A 23,811-nucleotide genomic window follows, 5' to 3' on the forward strand; every position below is an offset into this window, starting at 1 on the left:
TTTGTCTGTAGCCACACACTCGTTTCATTGCTAACTCTGGACGTTTTTAGATAATCATGAAAAATGTTCACATCACATTGAATATACTTTACAAGTGTCTCCTTTTTACTGCAAATGCAAATCCTTCGTATTTCGCTCCGTGTTCTGATTACCTGTCGCTCTATTGGTTGCTGTGGGCTGCTCTCTCTAACAACACCTGTGCTGTGGTTACATACTGATGTAGCTGCTTAAAGAATTCACATCACTTCATGCTGGTTATATATATATATTTTTTTTATTTGTCTAGTTTATTTGTTTGTCTGTAGTCACAACCTGCACTAACACCTCCAGCTTGTCTCCATTTTGCTTCCTGTGTTCCACAAAGAGCTGAAGGACCTCTGAGAAACACTAAGAGAGAATAAATCAGTCTCTTCCCAGTCCCTGATTTTTGGCTCATATGAGATCCAGCCAGCGAGAAGGTGATGCAGATTGTGGACTCTCCCAGACTGACTGACAGCAGGCATCTGTCAGAGGTGGCGGGAACAGACAGCTGTCTGGCAGCCCTAGCTCATGAACAATGAATGGGTGGAGACAAGACGGCCAGGGGAATCCATCTCCCTTCTCGACAGCTTCCATCACTCTTACATCCCAGAGTCAGCAAAGACACCTTAGGGCCTCTGTCTCTAGCCTCTGTGCAATCGTTTCCTGTCTGAGCAGCCTACTTGGACAAGTAGAGGAATTGTAGTGCAGGGAAGTAAAGGAGACTTGGGGGATATTGCCATCAAAAGCAGAACATGAGCAGGTTCATACCACGGTTTAGAGTGAGGATTAGAGTTTCGAATTAAGCTTGCAATGGGGAGACATAAAACTGGTCACATGCAAGGTAATAGAGATGGGGATCATGATGGTGTGGATGCAGTGGAGAGAAGCCGGGATGCTTGGTTTCCTCCAGCTGATAATGGAACGTGCCGCTGAATAAAATGAGCATCCCGCCAAGATAACACCTACTGCTGTTCCTTCTGGGAGCTGTAACACATTATACTCTCTCTGTCACAGCTGTGATGAATCATCCTCACAACAAGGATGAATGTAGAATGTTGAGAAGTGGGAGGCAAAGCATAGCATTTGCAGGCTCGCTCTCCAAAATCTCTGCCCAAAGGTACGTGGAAGTGGAAGCAGTACATGTCATCCTTGTAATATCAAATCGGAATATCGAATTTCCTCCTCGGTTGACACACACATGTCTGCATGCATCTCAAAATGATATGTTGCATCAAAAATCCTTGAGATGTGAGTGCTTGTGTTTCTTTCCACCGAGTTTGACATCTGTCTACGCTCACACTGCTCAGAAAAAAAAACCTGGCAACCTGGCTTGATCCACTCCTGTGTTCCCCTCCATCTCTTCCTCACTCCTCATCCCTCATGCCTCTCATCATTCATGCTGTGTACACAGTCTGTCCCTTTCTGGTTGCCCAGGCTCCTCCGGAGCTTGTTAATTGCGTTGGTGACACAGGTCTGTGTGTGAAGCAGCAGTAGTAATTGCTCTAGTCTGGCCTGAGGAGAGGAAGGGTGTAGCCGTCTGGCCTCTAGGTCTGCCCCAAGGCTACAAGATTAGATACATGCTTCCATGTTTGATGAGATGGATAGCATTAGCAGTTTTATCAGGGCTAGAGTCCACCATCAAACTTGCACTGCTGTCCTCATTGGGTTTGCCAGACTATACTGCAGATACCGTATAAATATGCTGTATGCTGTGATGACCTTTAGATTTCAGCAGGGGCACCATGTTAGCCACTCACTTTATTTGTTTCTCCTCACTCTAATACAGGCAGCACAAATGCCATCACTTAGCATAATTTGTAGACTCTCATGCATGAGAGTGGCAGACTTAAATGCCTGCTGTTGTACAAATCGCTTTCTCTGAGTTAGTAGCTTAGTGTCAGTGGCCTCCATTCATCAAGCTGCTCTGGAAAAGACTGGAGATTCAACCATGGAAGTTATCCTAAATACGTCAAAGGCAGCCTTTGGAGGGAGACCAGTGTCACGGGTTGTATGTAAGGCAGTCAAAATGATGCAGTTTGATTCACTGAAAGGAATGCTTTGCACACTTTGCTGGTTAGCGCAGTCACCTCATAACAAGCAGGGTCAGGGTTCAAACCCCACCTTTGTATGGAGTTTTTATGGAGTTAAGGTGTTGGGAATGCACCTAACATTCCCCTTGAATAACACGCTAGCCTTCGACCTTGATTTGCTTCCTTGGAGCTGCAACACAGCTGCCCACTGTTGCTAAATGGGTCAAATACAGAGGACACATTTCCTCACAGTGATTAATGAAGTAGAACATAACAGGTGTTGCTAAGTTTTCAACTTCAAGGTTGCACAAGTTGCTGCCAAGAGTAGGGTTTTTTGTCAGCTTTAGAAGGGGGCTTAAAGGATGTGAGAAATACATTTTGGAAAGCAATACAGGAAGTTATTGTGTTTATCTGTCAGCTTTGTTTTAACCAAGAGTATCAATTCCCTTTCCCAACCAGTCCCAGGTCAGAGAGAAACCGCCTGTTCCATTTCACAATCTGCTTTACAATTTTAGAGCAGCACACTGAAATTTACATGTATTCGTTCAGCCAATCAGGACAAATCCACCAAGCTGTTACTCAGTATGCAAGACGGAGAGCTCGCTCATTTCTTGTGTGAAGCCTGCTCCAGTCTCCTGTTTACAGAGCTGTTCTGCCCTGGTTTTTGTTGGGCTTTTGTGTGAGCATAAACAGTCAGAAACATGGTATGCTTTTGCTTCACTTAGATTCATGGCCTCAGGTTATGATGGCGTCATGGGGGTGGGGGGTGCAAGCATCGTTCCCTGTGGTGTTTAGTTCCACTTAGAGAGCAACACATGTGTGGGAAAAGGACCTAAATTATACATTGTAACCCTGGATCTATAGAAACAAGTCCTCCCTCTAATGTAGTGATGCTGCCACTTTAAAGTTCAAGCTAGAATTTATCGTCATTCTCTCCATAGATAATGCTCTTAATAAATAATACAGTTCTGCGGTGCACATAATAAACAGTCACAGTAAAAACAGAAGCCTGGCTGTAGTCCAACCTATAGAGTCTATTCTGCTCGTGCTCATGGGTTAAGTATTGGCAGCGTAAAATGCCAGGAACAAGTAGTTACCTCTGCGCACATCAGCTACTTTTTCTCTTGTGAGTGATTTCCAATCAAATGTTGTTGTGAAATGAGATTATGCTCACTGTAACGCATTTTAACAATGCACCTTAAAACTCCTCTCAGGCTGTATGTCAATAATATTTTCTGGATAGGTGTACAACACATTTATCATTCTTACTAATTACTAAAAAGTGAAAAAAAAAAAAAAAAAAAAAAAAAAAAAAAGGTTTGTTTTAGTACACTGTGTTACTGTTTTTCATAAGATTTCTTTGTGAGGAGCAGCGAGATTCTAAATTAATAGCAAGTGTAGACAGGGGAATAGAAAATACAGATGCTGGAATGTCAATATGAGTGAGAATTTGTACAGTCAACATGATTTTATCCGTTTACTTCTTGCTGTCATGTTGTACTACTGTCTGTCCTGGTACATCCCGCCCACACAGTGTTTCTTCAGCAGGCTCCCCGCGGTGACTGTTTAATCAAGATGACAAGCAGCTTATAAATCAGATCCTAATTGGATGCAGTGATAATAAGACATTAACTAAACACTTATGTATTTTCAAAAAATTCTCTCCGTCTTCTAGAGTCCCTGAACTAAAACCTCCTCTCAACTGGAGGTTGCATTTGTTTAAAACTGTTTATCCTGCTCTCTTTTACAGCCACACACTCAAACACCTCTCAGTTTCTTGTTTTCTGTTGATGTCTCTCTCACCTCTTTGGATCTGCCACACTTGTACTCCAGGGCACCTGCATGTATAGAGCCAACATTTGCAGGTATGGCAGCTGTGCTAATAACCTTTGTTCAGCAAGGTTAAAGACTGAACTTTGGATCTCTGCAGCATCACCAACACTTCCTCTGCATAGAAATCCACACATTGCTCACGATACCTCTGCTCCGAGACAACAGTCAACACACTACAGTGTATTTCTGGATGGCAAGAACTGTAGCGGTTCACTAACTTTTAGAAAGCATAAGAGGCGAAATCAAAAGAAATGAAAGAGAAATTTGACCGAGGGAGTTTTGCCATTTTTGATGGATTTCTTCAAAACTGGAGCAGGAAAATTGGCAGAATAGATATTTTATGCTATTGTGGTTGTGATTTTGCTTCTCCTTTTTAAGGGCGAGAATGAAGGTGTGGTCTCGAGGGCTGATATTTTTCTGCAGGAAAAGACAGAACTACATTACTAGGCGGAGAGAAACGTAATAAATAGTGTGTGGACCGAGGTGCAGGTTGAAAGGCATGAAAAGTAGAGAAATAAAAACTGTAAACAAGGCATGAGGCAGATTCTGCACCTGGGTCAGAATTCTATTGCAGATAGACAATGTTTTATGGTGTGTAGATAGAGCTCAGAGCATAAATACAGGTGATATTGCATTCAAGGCACTTTAGAATCACTTTTTTTTTCAATGTACCTTCCCAGCTCGGCATCTACGTTTCTGTCAGTAGCCCAGGAGTCGGTATTCAATCATCTTTTAGATTTCTTGATTCATCTTTTATTTGTAGTGGAGGAAATGGGACATGGGACTTATAACAAAGGGCAGACAATGTGGAAATGCAGCAGAATGAAAAGTAATTCTATTCTCCAAACTGATTGCAGTAAACTGACACATCAGGGCAACGGAGGGATGTGAGCTTTGCTTTCAAGGCTAAGAAGAGGGCTGCTGTTGAATTCAAATTATGTATAATACACATGGTAGCACAAAGGGATTAACCGCATTTGTGTTTTTTGCTCATGTCCACATACGCCACAGGAGCCTGAAATCCTGTCTTTCTTCGATTTCATTGTCTCTCCAAAACAGGCTAACATCCATTAGTGTTGGCAGGCGGGGGATTGAGATGAATGTGTTCCAATTTTAAGCACCCCTCTGAGTGCCCCGCATGTATACAGGAGGACTGTGAAGTGAGAGCTGGAGCTCTCCCAAGGTAGCTTGTGCTGTTTCAGAGTGGCCTTGCGATCTCTACCTGTGGGTGGAATACCAAACACACTATCTATGAATGCGCTCGTACAATTTCAAATAAATAGTTGCAAAGACAGCTCTCGACCAATGTCTGCCTGTTTTGTGCTTCCTCTCTCATGTGCACGTATACTTTATCCCTTGAGAACACTCCATCTTCAAAGGCCGGTCCCTAAAAAAGCATGTAATCACTTCAAATGTGGCCACTCAGTTTCTATTACTACGAGCCTGCGTGGCAGATAATGAGCAAAAAGATGGCAAACACACTCACTGAGGACCCTACCTGACAGCTCAGAGGACAAGAAATAGCCGGCTTGTTTTTCATAGCCAGTATCTGTTTATTCACACAGCTCTTGAGTCATCGTTGCACTGTATGCAGAATCCTTTCCTCATGAAAGCTGCGTGCACCACAGAGCGGAGCAATGAATGGATACAATAAAACTTTCCTCCCTCACTCAGATGTAACATCTGCTTTGTCATCTGTGGTTGTTTAGAGGTGATGTTTTAAACCTGTCCCTTTCCTACCCAGTCAAAGTGCTCATTTAAACCTGTGCCCAGCTCACCGTTGCTGGAGGCCACAACTTGGGGAGCAGGGATTGGCCTCAACCACGATATTATGAGTCACCATTAAGATAATGATAATAAAATAGCCTTCTGATCAAAGAAGCATCCAGTCATGTTAACTGTTCTTATGATGAAAGGTCAGGCTCAGCATGTGTCTGAGTCCAGGCGCCGGCAGCCTCGGTGTTTAATGAGACTTTCTCAATTAAATTATCCACAGGGAAACAAAGACGGAGGCCAGCGCTTTCTGCTCCCAGCTGACATTTATAGGACATGCTGGGTCTTAAAGGCGCTTTAGTAATGGAGGGCAGTTTGTCTCCCTATCAAATGGTATTTATAATGGATCCGACCTCACCTTCTTCAAAAAGAATCATCACCATAAACACAGCAAGCACATAAATAATCATTTCAAGTGCGTGTAGTGAAGCTATTGTATCAGCACTGCACAACACACAAACACGCACCGACACCCCGCCTTCTCCATACATGCCGCGTTTGGCCTTCCCCTGCCGACGTGCTGAGGTGGCCTCCCTCCTCTGAGGATTAGAAATGATCAAAGCTGTGCTCATTCCACGCTCGCGTTTCCACCCTCCCACCAGCAGACGGGAAACCCCCATCGGCCCACACACGCACACACGCACACACGCACACGCACACATCTCTGCAGCGGGGTAAGCTTCAGGCATGCTCGAGAGGGCAGGGAGCTACACACCCAAACGCTGCTTAGAAACTTTCTATGGCTGCACACAAATTCTGTGACGTTTCAGTGTGTTCTGTGGCCATGTGGGACTCATTTATAGGTGAATCACGCTGCCTCACAACATTTCCTCCCTGTTGCGAATTCGAATGACTGCCTCCATGTCATCCAGACATGTTTAGACCTCATGTTGTCACCATGTCGTGTTCACACTTCAAAAGATGTCCTATATTTCAGCTACGTTCCACTTTCCTGCTGCAATTGTTTGGATGCTTCCGGTGCCTGTCCTCTTTTTTTAGTCTCAGTGTGTCGGTGCTGACTAATGTATAGGTGTGTGTGTGTGTGCAGACTGCCATCACCATATGTCACTGTGTGTCACAGCTCAACTGCTCCTCAACAGTGACCCTAATGAGGGTTCATCCAAGGCCAGACACCAAAACTGAGCCACTTATTTTCCTGCATGTCTGTCAGTGTGTAGGCTATGTGTGTGTGTGCATGCCAATAAATGAAGAGATGTGTAGCGAGAGAGGGGTTGATATTCGAATATGTACATTTCCCATGGTGCTTAGGGGTTGGGGCCCAGCAGCAGTGGGCATTGAGCTGGTAATTCTTCACCCTGTGATCAAAGGCCCGCTTCTCAGCAAGCTCCCTTCCCTCCCCTCTCCTTCCTACTCCAATCATAGCCCAGAGCAACCAGGCGTGAGTTAAGACCCCCGTGGTACTGTTGCTTATTATCCGTGAGTCTTGCAGATCTTTCTGGTCCCGCCCGACTGGCAGCCCCTCACTGTGCTGACTCTTGCCCCTTCAAACCTAACTTCCTCCTCTCATGGTCAATCTCCATGCTGTAGCTGCACTCGCACTCAAACAATTTCTTTCAGTCCTGGCCTGTGCAGAAACCTTTAGGCAGCTACAGCAGTGCTACCTCTTGCCTTCCTCCTGCGTTTAGTCTCTTGAACGGTTTTGAACTCAACACATGATCCACTCTATCACGCCCTTGACGAAACCTCTCTTAACACCCGTGACTTTCAGTTTAGTTAAGATATTTCATGCTCCCTTTCCTCCTCTAACCCACTTTTCATACACCCATCTATATTCCTGCACTTGACTGCTGAATCTTATGTATGAACCAATTCTTTCTTCCCTGCTTGCTCCAATGTTCTTTTGTTCTCAATGGCTGTCCGCTGCTCCTTCTGTTCTAATTCACACTTCAATAGCTCAAACATGTCACTCACTCTCCAGCCCTATGCATATTTGTTCATTCCTGCATTTCGTATACATGCATCGCTGCGGTAATGTTCTCAAGGTTACTCTCAATGTTACCCTCCTGCAAATCTGGGTCTTTTTTATCTAACACAAATACAGCCTTGAGCACCAAGCAGGCTGATGAAAATTGCAGAATAGGGCCAGGGCATGGCAACAAGGCAGGCGATGAGTGTCCCACCTTGGCCCACGATAAAAACACCTGCGACAGTTTGTGGTCCTCTAAACGACGGCAGCCTGCGGGTGTGAGCACTGGGCCAAGCCAAAATGATTGCTATAAAACAGGCCAGGCCTGCTGGGACTGCTGGTGCCTCTTTTCATCCTGGCCTCACTCCATCACATGACCTTCTGGCCCTGACGCTCTCATCGGCCCCTCTGTTTTCCTCCTTTCTCTCTCACCCGCTCTCTGTGATATTCCCACTCCTCCTGTTCTTCAATATTTTATTAGATTTTGTCTGTGCAGTTGGTCACATGTGCCCAGACCAGATGCACAATTGACTAGCCTCAATTCTTTCATTCTGTGTAATCCCCGAGCCCATTTTAATGTTGCCTTTGATAACCAGAGTTATTGACTTTAATGCGAACACCCTTTGTGATAGATGATACTCGCAACACATGGCAAGAAGACTAAGGAAGACAGATGGAATTCAAGAGGTGGACATTATGCAGCCCAGACGCAAGACGATAGCAATATAATTCAATTTTTGATGCTAAGGAATTTAATTCTGGTGTTCATGAGCTGCTGACCAGACGGTGTTTTGAAGTTTTGAAAAGTCCTCATACAAACTACAAATAAGTTCATTTTTCATTGCCCCCCCCCCCCCCCCAACAAAAAAAAAAAAACAAAACAAAACAAACACAGATCAGACAAGAAGCTTGCAGAGAAACTTTGTCTGTAGCTTTCAGAACAATGTGATCACTGCAAATGAGCATTTTCTGATTGAGTTTAGAGAGCTAAAACTACTTTGTTGATGTTAAAAGAAACCAATGATGTCACACTGCTTCCTCCTTTGCTTCTGAGAGAGAACAGTCATCATTTGCATGATCACAAGAGGCCACAGAAATCATAAACATGAGTTGTTTTTTTGTCTTTGAACAAACCAATAACGCTTTTGTTTTTAGCCATGCTAACTGCAGCTGGCAGTGTTGGACAGCTGGTCCACTGCTTTGGTTCAGATATTTTGACAAATATTGGATGAATTAATGTGAAATTTCATAGGTTCCCCATTACTGTGATGCCCTGACTTTTCATCTGGTGCCAAGGTTTCACCTTCCCACCTATGATATGGATTAGCACACAGAATCTTTGGTGGTCCCCTGACTTTTCTTCTAGCTTTGACAGTTTGAGTTCAGCATGAAATGTCTCAATAGTTGGGTCGTCCTGATGTTTGGTCCAAACATTTATGCTGCTCACATGATGATGTGTAATAGCTTTGGTCACCCCGAGTTTTCGTCGGGTCAGAATCTCAATTTGTCTAATACGATAGTTTATGGCCTGATTCCTACAAAACTAATGACTTTCCCATCAGCCTCGGCTGCGCTCTGCTGCATTTAGCTCAAAGCACCACTGTGCCTACATAGACCCTCACAGAGGACAATCCCAGCCTGACACACCGCCCCTGGTGTTACCGCTCCCTCTAATCAAACATCATTTAACTCAATTGACAATAATTTCATCATTTAGAGTGACATCTAAGATCGTACAAGCATGAGTTTAGTTCATATTTTACCTAAAGAGAGGGATAAAACCTTGATGAGTGCTCACAGTTAACCGATGTCTACTAATCACGTAGAAATGAGAGAAGACTGCCCACTGCTCAGCTGGACTTGACCTTGTTTGAGGCTGTTATTTAGAAATGCTGCTGCCTGTTGTTTGGAGACCAGATGTGATGATAAACTACTGTGGCCTTGAGAGCCGGTTCGCCACATAGAGTAAATCCAGCCTCTTCCAGTTTTATGTTAGAGGTCTTTCTCCATCAGCTGCTGACTGGTTTCCAATTAAATGAGTGTCTGTAATCCTGTGTATGTTTCACTGTTTAAAAAGTCTAAATCTTTACATTTATCAGTTATTATTGCTCTCATTGTGTTGTGGTTAACTTTTGTATTAAGGGTTTTACTGAATGTTTACCATATTTACATTTACTCAAATAGGGATAAATATAGACATAATAATGGGATTTATCTTATTTTTTGAAAGCCAAATGCCTGTATTTTTCCATGACAATAATGTTATGCTAATGCTACATTTGTCAATTTATTATCATCATTGTTTTTTTTTACAATTTGCTATGTAAGCTGCTCCAATCTGTACATGAGTTTGTGTAGCTTAATGAAGAATGTAATTGTTGATGCTTCAGGTGTTTCTCACTCAAATTGTTATTGGCCCCTGCCTCTGAAATCCCAAATCAATACCTGTTCCTCAGCCTGGGCCTTATAGATTGACAGCCGCACACGCACTCACACATGCGCGCGCACACACACACTACCCTTTCTATCTCCTTCTGATTCAATTGTTGATGCCTATCTGATGTCCCAGCAGCACCACCAGGCTAGACGTCAGCTTTGCTAACTAATGTCAGTGGTACAAGACACTGATCACATAATTGAATGATTGTTCAATTAAAGCACTTGGAGGAGCATGAAGGAGACTTTGGGTGAACATGAGTGCGGGCAAAATTCTGCAAGTACGCAAGAATGCTATGATTGGTCGTGTAAGCCTTCACGGGAGTGCGCCGTGTTGTTTAGGCAGAGGTGTGTGTTGCTCTGAATATTCGCCACTGAAGTCAACTTCTTAATGGGCCAGCAGAAACGTTTGCAGAAATCATTAGCGCGTTGTCCCCTGATATGTCCTCTCTCCTGTTTTCCTCTCTCTCTCTGTTGCTTTCTGACTCACACACTCACTCACAAACAAAGATGTCCTTCAAATCGGTACGCTGGTTATTAATATAAGATGAGTGTCAAGAGAGTCATGCCAGAGAGTGAAACTGCCATCTCCGGCCTTTTAGGGACCTTGGCATTTCACACCCACCTTGAAGGCAGTCTGACATGACAAGGACATGTCATGGTGAAGCTCTCAAGAGCTCTATTACTGCTCTCTGGCCCACATTTCACACTCTCGTTTGATAAAGTGATATATTAGCATAGCTCTCACTGAGAGTGGACTCAGCAACTCTTGTTGGCAAAGTTACACAGTGTATTTAGTGATACCCTAAAGCTTTCATGTAATACTCTGTAAAATACAGTAATACCATTGAGGAAGATTTTGCCCAAATACATTCTTCTCATTTGCCATCTCTTTCTATGACATTATCTCCCTGATTTTTTTCTCTCCATTTCATTCTCACTCCAACTCTTTCACCCTTCTTCATCTCTCGCTTTCCTCATCCACCTCCTGATACTTCTCTCGCCGTCGGCTTCCTAACTCATTCTCCTTCCCCGCTGCTCTGTAAGTGTTGTTCTGTCTCTCTCCACGCCCACACATACACACTCTCACACTGACTCCCTTTGTGTCGCTCCTGTTATACGTTCCTTTACCTCTCTATACATCTGAATCTCTCTCCCTCTCCTTCAATGCCGCCATTCACCCACAGGCAAAGTCATCCCAGGTTGCCAAGCTCCCCTTTCTTCGCCAATCAGATCGTCTCACTACCTCAGTCATTTTCCAAATTTGGCCACTAATTGGGTTTCTCCTGTGATTAAGTCAATAACAACCTTCATATTAGAGTTTAATGTCCCCTAATGAGTCCATTTGTTGGCCAGCGGCTAATTAGGTCTGAGCTGTTTATAGATGGCCTAAACTAATTGATGGGCATGACTGAAACACTGTGTGTCGATCAGTAATGTAGCTGAGACCATTTTTTGCTTTTAGCTTGCAGCCCTCCAGTGCAGAGGCCCCCAAAACAGATTATACCGTTCTGGTTCATGGATCAGGCTGTATAATTTGTGAAACAGCTCAGCATTAACGTTAATGATAACTCCAGGGGAGCAGAATAAAATCCATTAAACATTGACTGACAAATCTTCTTCCTCCTCAACAAGCCTTTAGTTGTATTAGTGTTGTTGATTGTATTCAGGATTGCCGTTGAGGAGACTTGTGTCTGCTTTTGTTAGCTGTGGCGATCATTAAAATATTCATATCTGCCAACTGTAGACTTTTCGAGAGTGGTTACGCAGTACACACACACACAGCCGTCTGACATCAGGAGTCATCACAACAGACTGAAATGCATACGGCCCCGCAGGCAACAATGGGGGGATATAAGGACAGCAGGCCCCTGCAGAAGCTATCAAGTCAGAATCTTTGACAAAAATTTTACAGATCCGACTGACATGCCAAGACCCTCCCCTGGAGTTTGAGTCTGCGCGAGGCTTTGGCTTGATAAGGCAGTGTGTGGATGAATATAAAGTGAACTGGAGGAGTCTGATATTGGGACTCATCCCAATCATATGCCTGCAGGTTAGCATGCTATCAAAAGGAGGGGTTTGTTTGAAGCGAGGGTTTCTGTCTGCACACAGCTGCAGCTCTATGATAAAGAGGAGAGAGGTTTGATAGGTGAAGCATCCTGTCCTTCCATCCCTTGCTCTGTCTCTCATTACTTCTATTCAACTACATCTGAAAACACAAATATGAAGCATGAGGATACTTTCTTCCTCACTTTCCGCCTTGTGTCTTGGTGCGCGTGCATCCTGCTCATCAGCGCCTGGACAGTGAGCTGTGTGGGTTGTTAAATATTAAAGCGCACACTGTGTGGAAGTTACTAGAGCTGAGTTTGTATCAGCGAACCAGAAATACAACTGAAAAGAAGAAATCTCTGTCTGTGCATCTCTTTCTCACTTTCTTTTCCGACTCCAAAAATTCTTCCGCGCTTTGATTTTCTACAAGTATTTGCCTCTTTCAACTTTCATCAAGGCAACCATCTGTTAAAAGATTGCTCCAAATAGTTTTCCCCTGCGCCATCTGTTGCCTCCATATCATTTTTTTCCCCTTACACTTTCAAAATATTTACATTCCTTTTGAAAACACCTCAGCAAGACGCAATATTGGGCCACATTCTGGCAAAACTGTGTTTGGGTAAACTTTGAAACACAGATGGCAAGCGGCATTATGGCTTATCATATGGCTGAAACCCAACATGAGAAACCATATTAATGTGTAATGATGATAAAATGATGTTTAGTGGTAATACATCAGGCATAATTGTTGTCTCTGACTGAAATAGTTAAAAAAAAAATGTGAGTGTGAGCTTTGTTTTAAAACTGTTTCAGCTGATTCAGTGGGTTAATCTGGAACAGCACACACAGCCAAAAACTCCAGATTGAAGTTGATGACTGATGAGGATCTACATGAACATCCTGGGAGGCTGAACTGAGGGAAACACAGTCCCTCCGCCCGGCTGTGGCTGGTCCTTCGAGCTTCTGCTTCCACTGATGTATCAGCTCATGTCTGCCGCCTCACTACTTCACCACGGAGCTGACACACAGTTTGGACAGTATGAGACACTTTAATTTAATATTGACATTGCTTCAGATGAGGGGCAGTATGCGGACCATATAGTGTCCCATAATGTCATATAGCGTACAGTGTAGGCTTTAGTAATATTCCTTAAGGCAAGTGTTTGTACTTCCTGTAAAGTGACCTTTAAGGCCTGCTTCATGACTGGTATGTTGTGTAACAGGCCTGCATAGCACTTACAATGATTCATCTCATATTATGCATTTTGTTAATGCTGTTATCTCTTCTTTTTTTGCAGTGTTTTAACTCTTGAAATAACAGCCACATGCAAACTTTCATTAGTTCATTATGGGAATGTGGAAGTGTCCCTTGCCCAGCTGCCATGTCTTTTCCATTTGGAGGAAAAACAGGCAGCTTTGAGCCCCCTCGTGTAGCTTCTGTCCAAGCTAACTGTCCCTAAATGTCTTTCCAGTGTTGTGTCGTCTCTGCTGAACAAATAGGCCTTCGTGTACTGAGGCGAGAGCACAGCTGCGAGCTGGCTTCGCTGTGACCGCAGTAACGGTTCCGCTCCTGCTGCAGGTAGCGGGGACCGTTAACTGTCCCTCACCCGCATTTAGGGACCCGCTGTCCCGCACCGGCCGACCTCTGCTCTCCGGCTCTCTGCCTCCGACTCCGCCTCTCTCTGCACCAACACACGAGCCACCGTCTCCCCAGCCTGCCTGCCGCCACCCCGAAGCCCCCTCCAGCTCCAGCCCGCTCTGCCCGACCCGGACTCCCAAAGCGAACCCACCTCTCTGACGCCGAACGTAGTCGAAGTTCAGCCGGAAGAAAAACAAAAGTCGGGACTTGAAGAGCTCAAGAAGCAGGAGGAGCTGCAGCGGAGAAGTTTTTCGTCTTTGCCCCGAGTTTTTGGCCCCGCTGCGGGGCAGGACAGCAAGGGCAGACCGGGGGAGGCAACGGTGACCGTATGATGTGGATCTGGTACCTTCTGCTTGGTTCGGGGTCAGGCTCAAGAACTGTAGGTGAGTTTTTTTGGAAACACACGGAAACTAATGTTGTTGTCAGAGTACGGGTGGGTTCGAGGAAGAGGAGGAGGAGGGGGGGGCGAAAAATCAGTGAAGTGTTCGCTGTGTGGGACAGCTGTAGTTTACTGTTCGAGCTGTTCTTCTCCCTTCGATGAGTTGAAACTTATCAGACGAGACTTTAGAGAAGCTTTCAGACTTTTTATTTCCGTGAACTTTTTCTTTTTTCTGGCTGGAGATTGGGAGCTGTTGCAGCCGGGGCGGCAGCGTCTTCAGTTTTTCGGGCATGTCGAATGCATTGCGCTGGCTGCGTGTCCCCTTCACTGCCGCAGACTCGCTCCATGCCACATCCATCCAGCCTGCTGTGTGTCTCTCTGACATGGGCTTCTAGGCTCCTCCGGGTTAAGTTATGGCCGGGAGGTTGTTGACAGGACGATGTTGACAAGTCAATCTGTTCTCCAGCCCCGCCATGGCAGCTGGGGCCCCGGTGGAGGACGCTTGGACGCGGGGTTTATACTTAGGACAGCCAGTTGGCACTTTTCATGCAGCTGCAGTTTGGAACTGGTATTCCGATCAGTGACATCTATCCACTGGTTATTACAGTGTGCTGAAAAACGAACTGTCCATGTCAGTGATGGCTTGCAGTGAATAGATGTGAATCACATGTGTGATCACGATGACAAGACAAGGGACCATTTCTTTAGAAGGAGCAGAGAGAGGACATTTGTTTCAGGCCCAGCATGTGTGAAATGTGTTCATCAAGTTTAGCCCAGTTGTAATCCCACCTGATGATGCTGATTTACTGTATGCATGCCCAGTGTACACATGCATGGCGTGTAATTAATATACGTTATCCCTCTGCATGCCAACAGTTTGTTTATCGGTGAGATAAGAAGCCTTTAAACTAACATGTTAGGTGCCTTTATGCAGTGTTAACAAAGCATTTCTGCCAACATGGTTTGAGCTCACTGTCAGTCATGTCTCCTGTATTTACTACATGTAAATGTGTTTCACTGGTATTACAGGTGCGTTTGATTTAAATGCTCTGGGGTCCTGGAATTGTACATGCTGACTCTCTGTCACAGGACTGACTGGGACACCTGAATAGACAGAAGCCTTGTTAACGTTGTTAGTCACACCTGTGCTCTTCCTACTGTGATAATTCAACATGTCACAGTATTTAATTGCACAGGTTTTAGGATATGCCTCCAAAGACGGCTGTTCTCTGTGTAAACAAGCACAAAACTTGTGAAATTCGTGTCAACTTTTGAATTTAACTCTTACTGTCAAACGCAGGAAATACACACCTAGTTATCGTGCATGTGCATGTGAATGCGTTTCTGTCGATGACAGCGAGGCTCAAGTGTGAATAACATTATATTAGGGGTAGAACAGAGATTCAGTGTGGGCTGCCAAAAGCCACCCTAGTTTGCTCTATTGGAGCAAAGGAGCACGTACACATGATTGATGTCAGAAATTTTCTGGCAGAATATTACTGCAGTTTGTTTTCTTCAGTATTGCTTATGTGTTGTCAGCTTTGAATAAACAAATTGTCTTTCAGCCTTTCATTAGCTCATAGCCTGACCAGGGTCATAATAACATCAGCAAGGCTGTGTTTGTGTGTGTGTGTGTGTGTGTGTGTTGTGTTGGTGCCCGGGCCAGCATATTAGTAAAAATAGAAGAATAGAGCATAGATATTACCAGCCAGTATTGTCCTCTGACAGGATGTTGCTATTGGTTAAAACTCTGGCTTACAAATGAAACAATAATATTAGATCTAAATTGGGTGTTCTGTCACAATGTTTTGCATTTAATTTGATCTTTAACCCAGACATTAATAAAAGGTCTAACACATTTCAGAATCTATTTCGGTCTTGGCTGGCCGGTACCTATTAAAATGATAATCACAATATTGACATTTTAAGATATGGCAGTGGAGTATTGCATTGGAAGGACTTCCCACCCCACACAGTGTCTGTCCTAAGAATAATAAGGCAGATATAATATGAGTGGAGGAAGAACTTCCATGGTAGGTTTTTCATGCACGAGGCTCAGGGTTTTTCCAAATGTCCACCGTGAGAATCGAAGTATTTTACTCACTACACGTGATCGTAGCTATGGAAGTTGCAGACCTGCAAACATACAGATGATGTGTGAGTACAGGTCGTTTTCCTGCACATGCTTCACCGTGCAAAGATTCAGAAACTGTGAATGGTTTCCATGGTGAAGTGTGCATACATCGCTTGTACTGTAAGCACTGTGTTGCGTGCTGTCATGCAAATGCTGAACAGATTCATTCATTTTAATGCCTTCCCAGAACAGGGTCCAAAATTACTGCTGTTCACAGTTTGGATGATGAAACCTCTTAATGGAATATAAAGTGAGCCTTACACAGCAGCCAATTTCAGTCCTCACACCAGCATCTGGCTGCGATACTTTATTTACAAGATGAGGATACTTTCTAGCTCCTGTTTTACATTCTTTCCAGGCCATACAGGATCACCTGGCCAAGTCAAATTCAAGGCAAAGACAAGATTCATCTGTACTATATTTTGAGAATTTGCCAAAAATATCTGATATACATCCAGTACAAATCACAAATTTCACAACCTCAATGTGAAAAATGCCCGTTTCCTCTCTCCAAATGTTCCCATCCTTTATAAGTTTCTATCAGTGTGCTCTTTGTTGATGATTTGCAGTCATAGTTCTCTCGTACAGCATCCATCCCATAGTGATAACAACACATCAAATCCAGTAACCTTGTACTCCCTTTCAGAGGCTGCTAACAGACTTCACAGACACTGCACTGGACCGGACTCCTACCCTTGCAGCCTTGCGCTCGCCCTGAAAGCTAGATGAGATAAATCAGTGCTATTATGTAATACGAGATTTAGCCACACGATCCCCAGACAATGGAATGTTACACTGCAGTTACAATCAAGGCAAGTTTACAGTGTTGTGTTGTGCAACCTGAAAGTATATTGAAGCAGTTCGGCTGGTCTGCTCGGCCATGCACTGGGGGAATATTGATAGAAATAAATTGAGGTAGAACATTGGAAAGATGAATTAGCCGTGCATAAGTTATTTCCCCCTGCACCCGAGGACGATTATTGCCTGTTAAGGATCAGCTTTGTGATATACATGGCTATTTAAGAAATGTTGGACCACATTGCTCTTAGCATCCAGGGCAGCCTGGATCAAATATGCTATAATGCAGCTGTGTGGTGATCAAACACTATGTAGACATAATTTTGTTTAACTAGTTGATATATTTCAGCCGCTTGCTCCCTGCAATCCCTCACTTTGTAGGCGCTGATATCAGATATTACACAATACCTGGGTTCTTGTCTGTTGCTTAGTGTTCGTGTGAACAGTGTATTTAAAGTAACGATGGGGCCGATGCACTGATAAAACACAAGAAAGTTTGAGCATGTGTTAAAGCCAAAATAATTACTTGCACATTCGTATTCATATCCTCTCATGACTATGTTTCCGGCCAGAGTGTCTGTTGCGCATACGGGTCAGTTCAGGACGATGGCCACATTTAAAAGATTAATGCGAACAGCCAAATAAAAAATCAGATCTGAGCAATAAATCTGCTTTGAGCACTAAGTCTTGCAGCGTGTATACGGTCTACCATTCATCTTGAGTAAGGAGGCTTCTCGACCTCTGAACGCCCATGTCTGGCTTCAGTGAGGAATTTTGTAAGAAATCTTGATGCTTTACACGTTGCTGTTATTTACTCGCTCACGCAACACACCTGTACAGTACCTGCGAAACGTCTATGGACCACTCCACGCACGCTCTTGTCTGTTACATGGCTCAGTTTTGTCGCCTTACCAGGCCACACACACAGGCCAGGTGGTCGGATATTTTCATCCGCAGCCAAAGGCAGACTATTTGGGTCATTTCTCCCACTGAACAGGGACACAGAATCACATTGTCTCCTGCTTATTGTGCTTTGTGTTTCTGCACTGTGGCTTCTCAGAGGCATGCCAGTTGGCCCAATAAACCGCTATGTGTCTGTGCTTATCTCTGCGTGTCTTTGGAACAGGAAAGAGAGAAAGAGAAAAAAGAGGCTGACATGGTTGGTATGCTTCCAGTCATGGTCTCAGAGAGAACGCCATGGAGTGAGGACAGCCAGTGTGGCTTTAGTTCCCAGAGCTGTTCACAAAGCCACATGACTGGAGTCACGTTTCAGCCTTTGGTAACAACTTAACTTTAACTACTGTAAGCGCTTGTTGTGTGGAGTCTCTTTCATCATTTTTCAGTCAAATATAACTATACATAATGCATGTTTCATGTGAAGCGTGTTGGTACATTGGAGTATCTTTGCCCATCAGGTGTAAATCACATTGTATTTTTCTCTGCGAGGAATGCTGGTGCGGTGTCCATTCTCTTTGAGCATCTCTGATATATAAGTCATGATGCTAAATGTTTCATGAAGGCAGGGATATATGGATCCAGAGAGACAGAGAGAACCAGAGAGGAGTAAAATGTACTGGAAAAAGTTAGAGGACAGCTCATTACATATTGATTTTGGATTGATCTGAACTAATTTGCCATGCAGTGATGTAGAAGCTCTGTTAATCCCAGGTGGTTGGCTTATATTGATCCGGCACGTCCTTGGATGTCAAGATCACCTCAGTCTTGGGTGAATCTTCTATTTACTGAACAGAGTTGTTTTGAGAATGCTAGCTATTTCATTTTTTCAGTTTATGGATATACGGCATGCTTTTCACCGCATACAGTGTTTGCTCAGTACATTTACCCAGTGCTGTGTATACTATCTATAGCTATTCTCTGCAGAGTTGACCATGACGGCATTTTGTGCTAGACATTGATTTTAACAGTCTACTGTGCCGGACCCAAAGGGTACCTTGAGTTTGTTTTAAAGTGAAGTCTTAATAGTGAATGTTTTCGGACCTTTCTTAACACTGCTGTAGTCTGCAGCACATACAGAGGTGCACATACACACATTTCACACATACTGTATGTGAGAGGACAGCCAATTTACCTATCATAAGTTCAACAGTGGACTGTTGTAAGCTAGGAAAATGGTGAACTCTCCAGCCCTCTTTGCTTTGTCCCTCTTATTGATTCAAACAGCCCTCTCTCTCCTGAACTGATATCCCATTGTTTTACAGTTCAGAAAAATCCTTTAGGGCGTGGACACCCTGAACACGGAGAGATGGGTGGAGCTGCAGCATCCCATTCATTGCCTTTGTACGGCAGCGAACTGCTCATGAGGAACACCAAGGAAAAGATCAGGCAGAGCAGGGAGGAAAAGTTCATTTCAATGAACTGTGACATTGAAGAGGTGGAGAATGGCAGTGCGGTAATCAATCACATCTGACATTTGTTGTGTATTTAATGTAAGTTGAGTAGAACTCCAACTGCAAAAAAAATTGGGATATTATGTGAAATGTAAATAAAAACAGAATCCAATCATTTGAACAGTTTAACTAAGTGTTCCTGGGCCCATGTAGTAATATTCTTTATCCAATCATGTGTATCACAAAGTGTTGAACCTCGCTCCATCCTTGCTTGTGAACGACTGAGCCTTTCCAGGATGCCCCTTTCATACCCAATCATGATACTATCACCTGTTACCAATCAACCTGTTTACCTGCGGAATGATCCAAACAGGTGTTTTTGGTGTTATTTGTTTATCATGAGGGCAGTTAACCTTTTGGATATGTTCTCTAAATATGCTTAATGTATTCGACCTATAAAGTAGCGAGGTAATTTAACACTTAATTGCTCGTTATGTTGTTGTGTTTAATAGTCAGAGGAGTCCTGTCCAAGGTCGTAATGCAGGTCCTCGTTTAAGACTCCCACAGTGGACTGTAATCAGAGTCTTGCTAGCTGATGATGTTGGAATGATGTTGAATATTTTAAATTAAAGCAGAGTCCACAGCTGTTTTATCTCAGTGGGGCCGAGCTGTCAGCAGCAGGCTTAATCGCTGTCAGTCTATTGTTGAGCCTTGTCCAAAGTTTTGAGCCTTCAGAAACGTTTGACCTTGAAGTTGCTGATCTGTCGTAATGCATTCAGTCTGCAGACTTTGGAGGATCTGAACTTTTGGAGCATTTGGACACAGCTTCAGAGTTATGGATTATTTTGTTTGAGAGCTTGCGCGCCGCATTGGCTCGTTTTCGCCCCGGCCAGTCACCTTGGTTTCCCCGCTTTTGTCTTCATCCACGGTGCCCCCTCTGAGAGGAGAGCGACCCGCTGCATGTGTCCCCTGTGTTGCTTTGCCTGCTGTCAGACGGGGAGCGGACCCTGGCAGGCTGACAGCTGGCTCCCCGGCTGTCCCCCGTGATCAGCAGTCGTTTGCTGTACGGTGTCTCACTGCCACCGTGGCAGCCAGTGTGGACACTGACAGGCTATTTTGGACTGAAATTCCAGCATCCCTCTGTCAAACCAAACAAACACTACCTTAAAGGTCAACAAAAACCCCCGGGAGAAACACAGATAACATCAGGGCAGCTGCTCCTCTGTTTGTTTGTCGACCTGTGTGGAAATTCACGTGGTCTGACTGCGGTTTACGCGTTTGGATCTTCATGTGACTTTGATTTGTCCCTTAAGATGCTGAGATGACGATGGCCTTGGAGACGGACTCCTGCTATTTTGGACATTTACAGAATATTAATGTGTACTTTACTTTCATTACTGCCCAGCGTTTTATCTTTGTAGCAGCCAAATACCTGCGATTCCGCTGCACTAAACCTGTGTGTGGACATGCTGTACCTTTAGCCTCATGCATAATTGCTTTAATTGATACAGCTCTGGCAGTTTCATCATTCCACCGAGTGGTCCAACTCCATCCGCCAGCTTTGGATGCTGTAATTAGATGCGGTTTTCCAAACATCTAATCAGAAGTAAAATGGTTATTTTGACTAGACACGGTTTTTTGATTGCAATCACACAGACATTTGTTTCTCTCAATTCCCCCTTTTTGCGTGCCAAGTGTGATTACGTAAGCATTCCATGCCCCGTGTGATAACTATGCAAATTATCTCAGTGGCATCGTAGAAACCCGTTTTAGAAACACAGCGTTACCGCTAATGTATTTTTCTGCCGGATTAGATTCATCTTTACAATTACAGAGACCTTTAGTGGAACTCTTTTTTTTCTGCTATCGCACAACACACTGATTCAGGATTGATTAATAGGTCAGGGGTAAACTCTTAAGACCAAGACTCACACGCAAGTAATGCCGGCTCGTGAAACAGGCTGTTCGCTGAAGCGGAACTCGCGGTTATAACTGAGGTGTCACACACTGCGAAATTTCAATCATTTGCAGACCGCATTGAATTTTCTGGCCCCGTATGAACGCAGTGCAACCTTATGTCTTATTGACAACAATCTGATTGTTCAGCAGGTTTTAAGTGTGAAGATCGCATTTTTGATCTTTGCATGCATCTTATTTCATTTACCTTACTCTGGCGGCGAGAGCAGATAGCAGCTAAACCCTCACTTGCTCCGACCTCCCTCTGTATCCATGGGGAAAAATACAAGAGAGAGAGACGTGACCTGCCCGTCTCTCTGCACCGGATTGACATTTAGTTGACGGTGCCAATGGAAGCCTTTCACCAATTATTGCGCGCTCACTCACAGGGACGCACGTTTGATTTAGCAACCTCTCAGGTGAAATTCCAGTCTGGGGACTTAAAAGTCATTATGTACTTGAGGCTGCTCCTCCAGGCAAGTGCATAAATGAACAAATAAGATCAATCTCAATTCGGCTGACTTGAAATAATTGCCTATTTGTCACAATTAATTTCAGAGCTTTGAGTCAAGACCCCTTGATATTGATATTGAATTTCCCATTATTACATACCTGAAAACCTGCTCATTAAACGGAGCCGAATCCAAAGAATTAGTGTGTGTGTTAAATGGATGGTGAAAAGGGTCGAGGCAGGCAGGGAGAATTTCTCTGTCTCTGAAGCGATGGGGAAGCTGGAAGCAGAGGAGACACGACTCCACCTTTGTCATGTCACAAACACGGCTTAACCCCCTGAGCTGTCAGCCCCTCGCTTCAGGTGCTCGCTCTCGCTCCTCTCTAGTAAAGATCGTGCACTTGAGTCAGTGCATACGTGTGAATGTATGTGTTTGTATACGGTGCGGTGTGTATGCACAGTATGTATAAAGGGTAATCCTCTCTTGGACAGGGACCAGGGGAGGCGAGGCATTCATCTTCACAGGAACTAATCACCTGATCCCGCCTGCTGTTTACAGAGGCAGTCTCGCCAGCCAAAATCAAATGCAAAGCCCATGTTAATTGCCTTAATGCTGCTTCCCTGTCAACCATGGCTTGGCAGCAGCCCCCAGCACTAGGCCACAAAATGAATTCTTTTCACTTGTTCAATGAATACCAAAGACGAAAGCGGGGCGGTGGAGGCGAGGGGGGGGGGTCTTGCTCTTCAGGATTGAAAAGCAGAAACCCATTTTTACCCTCTGATATTTTGATCTGGGGAGAGCAGAGCAGAGATATGGGAGGGTAAATGAAAGCGGGGGGCGGATTCATTGTGGAGCGGGGGAGGGGGCAGGGAGTTCAGGTCATTATTGGACCAGAGCCATTAGTTTTGCCCAGGTCCAGTGTGTCAGAGATGGTAATTGAGTCTGTCTCTGTGCAGCCTGTTCTAATGAGAGGCTGCAGGCCTAAGATTTGACTAATTTCTTTTATGCCCAGGACGATATGTCAGCCTGGCCATCCCGTGCCTAATGACTCCAGATACTTAATGAAGGATTGGTGGGATTTCCGGAGACTTGGATGGAGCTTTATGTTCGTGTACTTCAGAAGTTAGAGCTCTCTGGAGACTTGTGTAATGACACTTTCAGGGCTTTTGATGTTCTGTCGGTGTGCTGCTGATCAAAAGCAGAGTGCCTTATATGTATTTGTATTTATGTGTATTTTTGATGGATGAGTAGATTTGTTGCACATATACGCAAAAAAGAAAGTTATGTTGCAGTTATTTTGACAGATATGAGTTACAGCTTTAGTGCTTTTCATTTTCACAGAAAAACATACAAAAATGATGATGATGATTTTTGCTAGATTCTGTTCCAAACAAGTATGTTCCCTTATGCCTGGACAACATGATTTGTAAGCTAAGACATCTCCGTATCACCACAGTGTTTCATTTTTATGGTATGTTGAAACACATTTTACCTTTATCAAAGAATGACAGCTCCTGGAATTTGGATGTTGCACTTTGTCATATTGTATTTTTGCTAATATTGTAATTGCTCAGCTGTAATGCCGATGCACATTTGCCCAGCCTTAATGCTCAGACAGTGGCCTGTCCATCACTCCATCCAACCAACATCAGACAGGCGATCTTTCTGATGCAGCTGAATTACCCGGGTGACATTTCCAAAATGCTAAATGTGCGTTCACTGGGAAGAAAATGTGCACGAAAGAATTGCCGGGCTCCCTCAATAACCGCATGCTTTTGCAGATGCCTTGACCTGCTGGAGTTGAAAATGTCTTATACAGAAAGTAGTCAAGCTGGTAAACATCACATTTCACCCTCGTGTGATTCTCATCTCCACCGTGTCCGCCATGGGTCAGGAGCTCATCTGTCCTGAAGGAACAGCACAGCAGCTGATTATGATGGATTATGATAGATTCCTCCTTGACTGACCTCTGCAGCCAGTCACACATTCTTCACTGCACTTGCACCCACACCCACACATAGACACTCATAAATCTA

At 44.2% G+C, this 23,811-nt stretch overlaps 1 protein-coding gene across 1 annotated transcript in view; it reads left to right on the forward strand.

Moving 5' to 3' along the window:
* Positions 1 to 13,761: 13,761 nt before the first annotated feature.
* The window catches only part of ldlrad3 (low density lipoprotein receptor class A domain containing 3), a 71,931-nt gene continuing 61,881 nt past the window's right edge, over positions 13,762 to 23,811 (forward strand). The window contains exon 1 of the mRNA XM_076733837.1: positions 13,762 to 14,091. Within this exon, the coding sequence (XP_076589952.1) occupies positions 14,037 to 14,091 (55 nt within the window). The 5' untranslated portion in view covers positions 13,762 to 14,036. The remainder of the gene's footprint in view (positions 14,092 to 23,811) is intronic.

Source organism: Chaetodon auriga, chromosome 6, assembly GCF_051107435.1.
Source record: "Chaetodon auriga isolate fChaAug3 chromosome 6, fChaAug3.hap1, whole genome shotgun sequence".
Classification (NCBI taxonomy): domain Eukaryota; kingdom Metazoa; phylum Chordata; class Actinopteri; order Chaetodontiformes; family Chaetodontidae; genus Chaetodon; species Chaetodon auriga.